Raw genomic sequence first — 12357 nt, forward strand, 5'->3', positions numbered from 1 at the left:
CCAGCATTCAAAAGTGACCAAAACATCAGCCAGGAAGCATAGGAACTGAGAAGTGGTCTGTGGTCCCCACCTGCAGAACCACTCCTTTATTGGGGGTATCTTGCTAATTGTCTATAATTTCCACCTGTTGTCTATTCCATTTGCACAACAGCATGTGAAATTTATTGTCAATCAGTGTTGCTTCCTAAGTGGACAGTTTGATTTCACAGAAGTGTGATTGACTTGGAGTTACATTGTGTTGTTTAAGTGTTCCCTTTATTTTTTTTTAGCAGTGTACATTGCTGCCATCTAGTGGCCAAAATCTAAATTGCACCTGGGCTGGAATAATACATTATGGCCTTTCTCTTGCATTTCAAAGATGATTGTACCAAAATAAATACGAAAGAACGGTTGGTTTTTTCTTTGTATTATCTTTTACCAGATCTATTGTGTTATATTCTCCTACATTCCTTTCACATTTCCACACATTTCCTTTCAAATGGTACCAAGAATATGCATATCCTTACTTCAGGGCCTAAGCTACAGGCAGTTAGATTTGTGTATGTCACTTTTGGCAAAAATTGAAAAAAAGGGGACAATTCTTATTAACCAATCATACGGCGGTACGGCGGTAAAATGCATCCAATTACAATTCCGTTTTTTTAAACATATGAATATTACACGCACATGCTCACAGACGTGTGCACGCAAGCTCACACACACACGCTCGCTCAATGACATATACTGTACGCTCACATATACACGCTCACATATACACACACACACCTCTCTCCCTCTCTCACCACTTTCCCTCTCTCTGTAATATGCTATTTACTGAATTTCTCTCTCTCGCTGTCTCTCTGTGTGTCATTGTGAGGTTTGGCCCTCTGGGTTATTTCTGTAAATTGTTGAGCAGTAACTCAAGTCAAATTAGATTTGACAGCTGTGTCGGAAGCTATAAGCACAAGTTACCCCGCAGCATCTCACCATGAGTGTGTGTGTGCGTGCGTTTGTACGAGTGCGCATGTATGTGAGTATCTACACTCTGTTGTATCTCTCAGTTCCCCCTCTCTTTCTCGCCCTCCCCCTTCTCTCTTCTCTTTCTCTCACTCTCCCTCTCTCTCTCTTTTGTAATGTGTAATTGTAATGTCTCTCTCTCTTTTGTAATATGTTAATGTAATGATGCTCAGCTCAGTGTGTGCGTGTGCGTGTGTGCGTGTGTGTGTGTGTGTGTGTGTGTGTGTGTGTGTGTGTGTGTGTGTGTGTGTGTGGACCTGGAGACGCTGGGCTCCTGCCTCCTCTCCTCCACTGCAGTGTTTTGGTCACATGACGAGCAGGGCTATCACAGGACACTGATGTTCTTTTCTCTCCCCTCTTTGCCTCCTTTCCTTCTTCTCGCCTCACCGTCTTCACCATGTACACCCGCACTCTCGCTTTTAACAATCTCATCCCGTCTTCTATTCATTTCACCCTTTATCTTCCTCCCCCTCCCCCACACATCACCCTTCTCTATATCTCCTTCTTCATTCCTGTGCTTCTCTACTTCCTTGTTCTTATTATCTCACCTTAAACCTAATTAATCTTGTTGTCATACCTTTCCCCATCCCCCCTTTTCCTGCTACTTATTTATTTATCTGCCTTCTCTCCTCTCCATGTATCCCCCTCTTCTTACACATTCTTCCTCCTCCCCTTCTCCTCTTTCTCCCTCCTCTTCACTTTATCGCTCCTGCCTTCCACATATTTTCTCTCTTCCTCCTCTCCATCCATTTTCCTCTCCTTTTATCTCTCTCCCACCCCTCTCCTTCCCCCATTCCTTACACCCCACCCATCCACCTTATCTTTCTTCTTCCCTACTTATTTCTCCCTTTGTCCCTCCCTACCCTTTCTTCCCTCCACCCCTCTCTCCCACCTCCTCACCCTTCTCTGTCGACCCTCCTTACCTTTTCTTACATGCCTCTCCCCCCTCCCTCCGACCCATCCCTCCCCTATCTTTCTCCTCCTTCCCCTCTCTCCCCCCTCTTCTTCCCCCTCCTCCTCTCCCCTCCAGATTCCAAGCAGAATGGCGACGCGGCCAACGCAGCCCTGGCTAATGAGGACTGCCCCACCATAGACATGGTGCTTGGGGAGGAGAGGAGTCCTGCTGCTGGGGGTCTAGGCACCGGCGGGAGCCGTGAGCGCTATCCCCATGACCGCGCCTGCTTCCTCCTCAGTACTGGAGAGTTCCGTGCTACAGACGGCAACGTGAGGAAAGGTATGCCCAGGACAGGCTCAGGGTCAGGGCCGGGGTCAGAGCCGGGGTCAGAGTCAGGGGCTGCGCTCCGCCATACCCAAGGGTTCAGTAGCTCGACACTCAGCAGCTCAACACTCACTGTGTGCTCATGACACTCCCATACACACATGTACACATACACACACATATACACACACACACACACGTAGAGAACTATACACTTCAGAGCTGGTTCAAGTACCTTAGGTCAAATACTTTCATTAAACTTAACAGTTATTTGAGGTGTGTTTGATTCAGCTTTTTGTTTGCTTTTGGAACTATTCCATTGGCTCCATCGTACCAGGCAAACGTAATCAAGTGCAGCTCTTGGAAGAATTTGACTTCCAATTCACACATACATAAACACACACACACACACTACGGAAACACTAGGTATTTCCCTACCACCTCTCCTCTCCCCTGACCCCTACCCCTTCTCATATCTCTCATAACCAATCATTTTGACTGACAGTCACAGACCCCGCCCACAATATCCACAGGCTGTTTTGAGCTGTCTCACGCTCCAGACATTCCTATATGAACTGGGTTATGACACATTATGGCATAAGTGAAATATCAATGGATTGATATTTTGTTGGACCAGTTCCCACATGCTGTATTCAGTTACATTGGCACCCCACATCTACTAATGTAAATGTGCTGTGGTGCTTTCTATTGCCATTCTGGACACTGGAGGTGTAAAATAACATATAGGTATTATTGCCTGAGTTTGGCACATATCAATACAATATCAGTACATATCCATTGTAGCTCAGTTGGTTGAGCATGGTGCTTGCAACGCCGGTATAGTGGGTTCAACCACCCATACGTAAAATTAATGCACACATGACTGTATGTCACTTTGGATAAAAACATCTGCTAAATGGCATATGTTATTATTATATTATTAATAATATCGTTTTTCAACATACATGCACTTACAGGTACTCTATTTCAACCCACCGGTTTAGCTCTGCTTTTTCTTTCTTCAGCTTTAATGCACATTTTCACAGCCTGTTCTGAAACGAGATCTGTACAGTACGATCGCTGACTGAATAGCTGTCACATTGCATCTGGCTGTCAATCTGTCTTCTACTGCCTGGAGTCATGCTGTCTGTCAATCTATCTCTATCTCTCTCTCTCTCTCTCTCTCTCTCTCTCTCTCACTCTCTCTCTCTCTCTCTCTCGCTCTCTCTCTCTCTCTCTCTCTACACTATATATACAAAAGTATGTGGACACCCCTTCAAATGAGTGGATTTGGCTATTTAAGTCACACACATTGCTGACAGGTGTATAAAATCAAGCACACAGCCATGCAATCTCCATAGAAAAACATTGGCAGTAGAATGGCCTTAATGAAGAGCTCAGTGACTTTCAACGTGGCACAGTCAAAGGATGCCACCTTTCTAACAAGTCAGTTCATCAAATATCTGCCCTGCTAGAGTTGCCCGGTCAACTGTAAGTGCTGTTATTGTGCAGTGGAAACGTCTAGGAGCAAGTGGTAGGCCACACAAGCTCACAAAATGAGACTGCACAGTGCTGAAGAGCATAGCACATAAAAATAGTCTGTCCTCAGTTGCAACACTCACTACGGAGTTCCAAACTGCTTCTGGAAGCAACATCTGCACAAGAACTGTTCGTTGGGAGCTTCATGAAATGGGTTTCCATAGCCGAGCAGTCGCACACAGGCCTAAGATCACCATGCCAATGCCAAGCGTCGGCTGGAATTGTGTAAAGCTAGGCGTCATTGGACTCTGGAGCAGTGGAAACGCGTTCTCTGGCAGAGAACGCTACCTGCCCATATGCTTAGGAATAAGGGTCTGGGGCTGTTTTTCATGGTTTGGGCTAGGCCGCTTCGTTCCAGTGAAGGGAAATCTTAACGCTACAGCATACAATGACATTCTAGACGATTCTGTGCTTCCAACTTTGTGTCAACAGTTTGGGGAAGGCCCTTTCCTGTTTCAGCATGACAATGTCCCTTTGCACAAAGCGAGGTCCATGAAGAAATGGTTTGTCGAGATCAGTGTAGAAGAACTTGACTGCCCTGCACAGAGCCCTGACCTCAACCCCATCGAACACATTTGGGATGAATTGGAACGCAGGCTGCGAGCCAGGCCTAATTGCCCAGCATCAGTGCTCGACTTCGCTAATGCTCTTGTGGCTGAATGGAAGCAAGTCCCCACAACAATGTTCCAACATCTAGTGGAAAGCCTTCCCAGAAGAGTGGAGGCTGTTATAGCAGAAAAGGTGGGACCAACTCCATATTAATGCCCATAAATGTTGGTATGATATGTTCGAAGAGTAGGTGTCCACATACTTTTGGTCATGTAGTATCTATCTATCTATCTATCTATCTATCTATCTATCTATCTATCTATCTATCTATCTATCTATCTATCTATCTATCTATCTATCTATCTATCTATCTATATCGTGGCTCTCATTCTGGCTCTCATTTATTGGTCATGCTTTCTTCCTCTTTGTCTCTCTCTCCTCTCCACACCCTGTCTGCTTGCTATTGCTCCACCCATCCGTTCATCCTCCTCTCCCCTCCTCTCCCCCTGCCCTCCATTTCTCCATGCTTTCTCACTGGGCATCTTCTTTATTTACCTTTACCACTCACCTGCTTCCTCTTTCACCTGACATCCCCATGGTTCTACCTCCAACAATCCAACCCCTTCCACCTGCCATTTTGAACTGCCACCTCAACCTCAACCTAAAACTAACCCCCCGCCCGGCCTGCCCTTGACGTCCCCGATCCCAAATACACTCCTCTACAAACCCCACTCCAACACTCCCCTCACAAAAAACACCAGACGCTGCAGCGGCCAGCCCGGCATCCCCCCCAGGAGAGGAGTGGTTCAAGCCGGAGGGGCCTCTGCTACAGCAGGACCTCAATGCAAACTCAGCCTCTTCCTGGATCAAACCATAGCGAATCAGAGGTAACACAAAAGACACATACAGAAGTTTGGTTGAAAGCACAGTGAGCAAACACACAGTAACACAGTAACATGTCAAGCGTGTGCACGCCCACGCATCCACACACACATGCACACACAAACCACAGCAAAGCACACACACACATGAAGTAACATGCCCCCCCCCCCCCCCCCCCACACACACACACAAACACTCTTGAAAGGTTATATGTTTAAGAATGCATGACAGTTAATTGCTTGTTCCAGTAAAGCTTTAAGGTTTGATTCAGCATTTTCATGGTAGATTATGGTGCTAAGTGTAGGGTGGGAGGGTAAATGTATGTGTGTATGTGTGTTCGTGCGCTGGTGTGCGCGTGCGTATGTGTTTGTGTGCGTGTTCGTGCACGGGTGCGAGTCTGCGTATGTGTGTTTGTGAGTGTGTGTTCGTGCGCAGGTGCGTGTGTGCATGTTTGTGTGTGTGCATACAGTGCCCTCTTGAATTATTGGCACCCTGGGTAAATACTGTATGAACTTAAAAAGGCTGTGAAAAAATTTAATTGTTGTTTATTAGCTTGATCTTCCACTCAAAATATCATATGAATCGAACCTTTGAGTTAAAATTGTTCAATGAAAAACAAATGGTCATCAATAAATAAATATTTTATTCATAAACATGCATGTCACAATTATTGGCTCCCCTGCATTTAGTACTTTGTGCACCCTCCCTTTGCCAAGATAACAGCTCTGAGTCGTCTCCTATAATGTTTGATGAGTTGGGAAAACACATAGGAAGGGATTTGAGACCATTCCTCCATACAGAAACTCTCCAGATCCTTCAAGCGAGGACCGTGCACTCTGCACGGTCCTCGCTTGTGGGCTCTCCTCTTCAGCTCACCCCACAGGTTTTCAACAGGGTTTAGGTCAGGGGGCTGGGATGGCCGTCGCAAAAGCTTGATTCTACGGTCAGTGAACCATTTTAGTGTGGATTCAGAGGTATGCTTTGGATCGTTGTCCTGCCGGACGACCCAGTTTTAGCCTCCTGGTAGAGGCAGACGGGTTTTGGCCTAAAATATTCTGGTGCTTGATGGAGTCCATGATGCCATGTATCCTAACAAGGTTCCCAGGGCCTTTGGAACTAAAACAGCCCCACAACATCACAGATCCACCACCATAATTCACAATGGGGATTAGGTTACTTTCTGCATGACCATGGCTCTTTTTACAGCTAACCCACATCTGGTGTTTGATGCCAAAAAGCTCTATTTTACTCTCATCAGACCACAGAACCTGGTTCCAATCAAAGTTCCAATGACATATAGCAAATTCCAGGCGCTTACGTTTGTGGTTTGGTGGCAGCAGAGGCGGCAACCCTTCCAAATAACTTGTTGGCATAGAGGTGGCGTCTAATTGTAGTTTTGGAGAGTTGGTGACCCCAAGATGTAACTAACTTCGGCAATTCTCCAACTGTGATCCTTGGAGATTTTTTTGCCTCTTCCATCCTCTTCCAGGCAGGATTATCACTGCTCCAGTTGTTTTACATTTCTTAATTATTGCCCTAATAGTGGAAATGTGTATTATCAGGGTTGTAGCTATCTTTTTATAGCCATTGCCGGATTTGTGAAGGTCAACAACTTTAAAAAAAAAATCTCATTTCATTTGTGTTCTCTGGCCTTTCCCGTGTTGATGGATGACTAAGGGAGTTTAGCTTGTGTGTCACCTCATATTTATACCCCAGTGAAATAGGAAGTCATGACTGGACCACTTAAGAGTTCCCAAAGAGTCAGATGAACTTTAAAAAGTAATATCTTAATCGGAATATACAGTACATTAATTCGATTTTGTTGCTAAGAATTTCTAGGGGTGCCAATAATTTTGACACGCATGTTTTTGAATAAAATAATTATTTCTTGATTAATTTTTCTTATTTTTTTTTTAATGTTTTATTTTTTTACTCAATTACAGGTCAGATTCATATGATATTTTGAGTGTAAAATCAAGCTGTTAAACAACAATGACATTTTTTCACAGCCTTTTTTCTTCATATTTACCTTGGGTGACAATCACTCAGGAGGGCACTGTACATCAGTGTATGTTTGGAAATGTATGTGTTTACATCTCCCCACATTTAACGCAGCTCGACCCCAACTATGGCTTAGCCTTTGGTCAATTTCATTCAGTTCAACTTCTTCACTTAACCTTACATTACACACACAGACAGACGCACAACCTTTAACCTCCTTTTGTGCCCTCCAGATGACCCCAAACCCCCTCTCAGTTCCTGCAGACCAGTGTAGTCCTCTCTGTCTCTCTCTCCCCCCACTCTCTATTCTCTCTCTCTCTCTCTCTCTCTCTCTCTCTCTCTCTCTCTCTCCCTCTCCTCTCCTCTCTCTCTTACTCAACCTTTTCTTCTCTCTCTCTCACCACCAAAACGCCACAACCGTTTTCCACTGAGGGGTGAGAGAATGTGCCCTGAGCGAATGGGTCCGATTAGACCTACATGACTCATTGGATCCAATAGAGGAAGAAAGAGAGGAGCCGGGCTTAATTGTGCAATGGGAGGCTAAATGGCGTTATGTAATGTGATGTGAGCGATATGATGGCCACCCCCACCTCCCCCTCCTCATCTCCTCCCTCCATCCTTCCTTCTGTCCTTCCCAGAGACCTCGTCTGCGATCTCAGCCCAGGCCTCCACTCGAATTCACCCTCTCGGAACTCTACTCCTCCACACACACACACACAACACACAGGATTTCTCACCACATGTACTTGTAGCCTACCCCTCGACTCCCCGTCTTAGAGCCCTGCTACACACCATAAATTGAGCCCTTCACGACCCATTTGATCAATTAAGCCAATACGCAACGCAACGCTACCGACATAACATAAGATTCTGATCGGGAGTGTGTGGGTGTGAATGAGCTACGGTACATGTGTTTGGCTGTGGATGTCCCTCTGTCCATCGGTTAGCGCTGTGTGCGTGCAAATGTGTGTGCGTCTGCGTGTATATCTGTGTGTGTGTGTGTGTCGGCTGCGATGCTAGCCCTCTGTTCTCTGCGATGTGTGCGTTTGTGTGTATGTGTGTTAGGACCACCGTGGAGAGGAGGGTGGGGTTGTGAGGGGGGGGGGGGGGGGGCATGTCTTCTGACTTGTCTGTTGTTGTTGTTGTCTCCCTCCTCAGGTTGTGTCGTGTCATGCGTTTGTATGTCGGCTCTTGTTGCTCTGTGTTACACTTGTCTGTCTGTCTGTCTGTCGCTGTCCTCTCCCCAGTCTCTTGTCCCTCCCTCCGTCCGTCCGTGGTGTGTCCTGTGTTTTCCTTTTTGCTCCCTTTGTTTTTGTTTTGTGTTGCCGTGTCCTCTTCTCACTCCTGTGGCTCTTTACTCTGGTGTCTCCTCTCGCCTTACTCAGAGACGGCAGTACAACTGCCATGTTTAGCAGTGTACAAACAGTCACACAAACAATACACAAATCCAAGATACTGTATAATCCATACACAAATTGGAGAATTCTGAGAGAAAAAAACGGTGACTCATTTAAAACCAGATGATTGAACCAAATCAGCGTTAACATGTTTGTGTCTATATAAACTGGTAGCAGAGTAAAGGCCACTGGTGTGTACTGGTTCATTTCTTGAAGTGAAAGCTGGTTACTTCTCTCTCTTTTCTGGAATTGCCCTCCACTCAGAGGTGACCAGAACATTGTTTCATCACAGTACCAGGAGGGTGCCCAGGCCCTATGTGCTAGTCCAGAGTCAGTCCGTTGGACCTAAATCCTCTCCATTCTCCTTTACAACCCTAAACCAAGACTGACTCTGGATCAGATCTTATGCCTGCTCCCTAATCCCCAACCACCACAAATGTCCCTATATGAGTGGCATTGACTCAAGCTGACAAGCTATCGTAGTCTATAAGGCAGTAGATCTATGAATGTTAGTGGCTGGAGTGGGGGATGCATTTGGCTGTGCTGAAACACTGTTCACGAGTCTAGTGCTTTTAAGGTGTGCTTCAGTCTTTTAGTGGGAGAGCACTAAGGCCAGGCTAGATCAAAACGTATAGGTCTAGTCTAGATACTGTACACACTTTGGGAATGAACTGCTTACCGGCACTGGGCAGGTGTATAGGGCACCCCTCCACACACACAGTGTTACAAACAGACTGGCAGACAGACTGGCAAACAGACTGGCAGACAGACTGGGCAACAGACTGGCAGACAGACTGGGCAACATACTGGCAGACAGACTGGCAGACAGACTGGCAGACAGACTGGGCAACAGACTGGCAGACAGACTGGGCAACAGACTGGCAGACAGACTGGCAGACAGACTGGCAGACAGACTGGCAGACAGACTGGCAGACAGACTGATTTACAAGCAGACAGACAGACAGACAGACAGACAGACAGACAGACAGACAGACAGACAGACAGACAGACAGACAGACAGACAGACAGACAGACAGACAGACAGACAGACAGACAGACAGACAGACAGACCAACCATAAGACAGACACACTGCTACGTGCAGTGCTAGATAAGTGACGGTAGTAGCCGTACGGTCTGTGGTGACTAGCTGACTGGTGTTAGTGGTGGTTAGTGTGTTGAGCCACAGCCCTTGATGGCCCTGTAATAATAATAATAGCAGCTTCATCCACACTCTAAAAGCAAAAAAAGACATCCTCCAAAGGTGCCCCAAAATGGCTGCCGGCATTCCGCTTTTAAAGTGGGATATAGTGCTTTAAACCTCCCCTTCTTCCCCTTCGTCCTCCTCCTCCTCCTCCTCCTCCTTCTGGCGCTTCTCCTTTGTTTCTGTGCCCAGAGTGGTTCTGCTGGTTAATAGCTTTATTTTATTGTGGTTTATTTTATAACACGTGCAGCTTTGACCTCTGTTGACAAATGCTAAAGTGCAGAGGTCAGGAGAAGTTAAAGCTTGGAGGCTTTGGCTCCTTACGTCTATACCCTGCATCCCAATATCTGTCCTGACTCCTGAAGTGTGCACTTGTTCACTCCCCCTCATAGATTTAAAAGAAAATGATTGGTATGCCTCAAACATATGGTGGAAACTCTGTCTAGAGCAAATCCAATGGTTACACAAATCCAATGCTTTTCAAATGCGCTGGGGGAAGCACAAGCGTACACTTCAGAAGAAAGGACATATTGGGAAGCAGCCTTTCTCTCCCTCTCTCTTTAATACTTTCCTCTGATAAATATTGTATAGTGTAATAGTGTAATTGGTGTGTTTGAGGGTGTGTGTGGATATTGTGTTGTGTTTTATGTACAATGATGTGTGTATAATTTGTTTATTGGTGGTTATTATTTTCTTGTCTGTAATGTACTGTGGGGTTTTCTTACTTATGAGTTTTATTTTATTTTTCACCTCCTTTCCTTCTTCATCTTTACCGCTCCTCCTCTTTTCCTTTCACACTCTCTCTCTCTCTCATTCTGTCTCCCTTTTCTCCTTATTTCCCACTGTTGCCAAGGAAACAGTGGAAGAGAGCATTCTGGGACTTTTGTGCAAAGCATTCTGGGTTAGATTATTAATTTCACTTTAATAATATGTAAATATGTTGTACTAGTAAGTAATCAAATCTGATAATACTAAATGTAGTCATCAAACCATGCTCCCACGATGCACTGAGTTCAAGTTGTATTATTATTATTATTTATTCTACGGTGTTTGTTTATCATTTTAGTATTTTGCTTTTTATTCTCATCATGTACTATTAATTAGAATGTATTATTTTGCGAAAGACCTCATCAAATCCTATCCCTATTAACCCTAAAGCAGACAGCAGTGCAGCATCAGCCCTCAGGACTCTTATTGGAGCAGAGTGGCTTTGTCCTGTAAGAGCTGATCCGGGACCAGGGTGAATCTCCTCCCTAAGGATTCCTAGTGGAGCAGAGAACCTTTGTCCTGTAAGAGCTGATCCAGGACCAAAGTGTTCCCCTGAGAGCAGCTTGAGTGGCACTTACAGTCTGTCAGGCTCTGCTTTTAAAACACTGGAGTAGTCCAGGAGTGCTTCCAAAATGGCACCCTATTCCCTATGAAGTTCACTACCTCAATGTGCACTGGTTAAAAGTAGTGCACTATATTGGGAATAGGGTGCCATATTTGACTGGAGTGGGTTTGTTTAGAATTAGTGGTCCGTTCAATTAATCTCTCTCATGTGAACTGTTCCAGTTGATCTCTTCTACCATTGATTTCCCCCCATGGACACAAAGCACCACCGCCATTAGGCTGCTGCTCTCTCTGTGCTGCACTCGGAATCATTGATGGACAGAAGGAGATGACGTTCCACAATGGTGTTCTCTCTCACTCTTCCCCTCTCCCTATTTCTCTCTCTGCTTCTCACTCTCCCTCTCCCTCTTTATCTCTTTGCCACTTTGTGGTCATCAGATGGTCATCTGAATCAGGGTTAGTTTGGCAGCTGGGGTGAAAGAGGAGCGATTACGATAGAGGAAACCAAGTCTAGATTTAACTTTAGCCTGCAGCTTTGATATGTGCTGAGAGAAGGACAGTGTACCATCTAGCCATACTCTCAAGTACTTGTATGAGGTGACTACCTCAAGCTCTAAACCCTCAGAGGTAGTAATCACACCTATGGGGAGAGAGGCATTCTTCTTACCAAACCACATGACCTTTGTTTTGGAGGTGTTCAGAACAAGGTTAAGGGTAGAGAAAGCTTGTTGGACACTAAGAAATCTTTGTTGTAGAGTATTTAACACAAAATCCGGAGAGGGGCCAGCTGAGTATAAGACTGTATCATCTGCATATAAATGGATGTGAGCGCTTTCTACTGCCCGAGTTATGTTGTTGATGTAAATTTGAGAAGAGCGTGGGGCCTAGGATCGAGCCTTGGTGTACTCCCTTGATGACAGGCAGTGGCTGAGACAGCAGATTTTCTGACTTTATACACTGCACTCTTTGAGAGAGGTAGTTAGCAAACCAGGCCAAAGACCCCTCAGAGACACCAATACTCCTTAGCCGGCCCACAAGAATGGAATGGTCTACCGTATCAAAAGCTTTGGCCAAGTCAATAAAAATAGCAGCACAACATTGTTTAGGATCAAGGGCAATGGTGACATCATTGACGACCTTTAAGGTTGCAGTGACAGATCCATAACCTGAGCGGAAACCAGATTGCATACCAGAGAGAATACCATATACAGCAGGAAAGCCAGTCAGTTTATTATTGACA

The 12357-nt window shown here is 45.4% G+C and overlaps 1 protein-coding gene across 3 annotated transcripts in view; it reads left to right on the forward strand.

Moving 5' to 3' along the window:
* Positions 1–12357, forward strand: part of LOC106583948 (voltage-gated potassium channel KCNC1) — a 126985-nt gene that overhangs the window by 83822 nt on the left and 30806 nt on the right. For 2 of the 3 annotated variants that reach the window (XM_014168651.3, XM_014168655.3), the window contains exon 3: positions 2027–2230. In XM_014168651.3, coding sequence (XP_014024126.1) covers positions 2027–2230 — 204 coding nt within the window. Of the gene's footprint in view, positions 1–2026; positions 2231–5064; positions 5678–12357 lie in introns of those variants that run through there. The other variant, XM_045705883.2, reaches the window with a different exon arrangement.

This window comes from Salmo salar, chromosome 23, assembly GCF_965601325.2.
Source record: "Salmo salar chromosome 23, fSalSal1, whole genome shotgun sequence".
Classification (NCBI taxonomy): domain Eukaryota; kingdom Metazoa; phylum Chordata; class Actinopteri; order Salmoniformes; family Salmonidae; genus Salmo; species Salmo salar.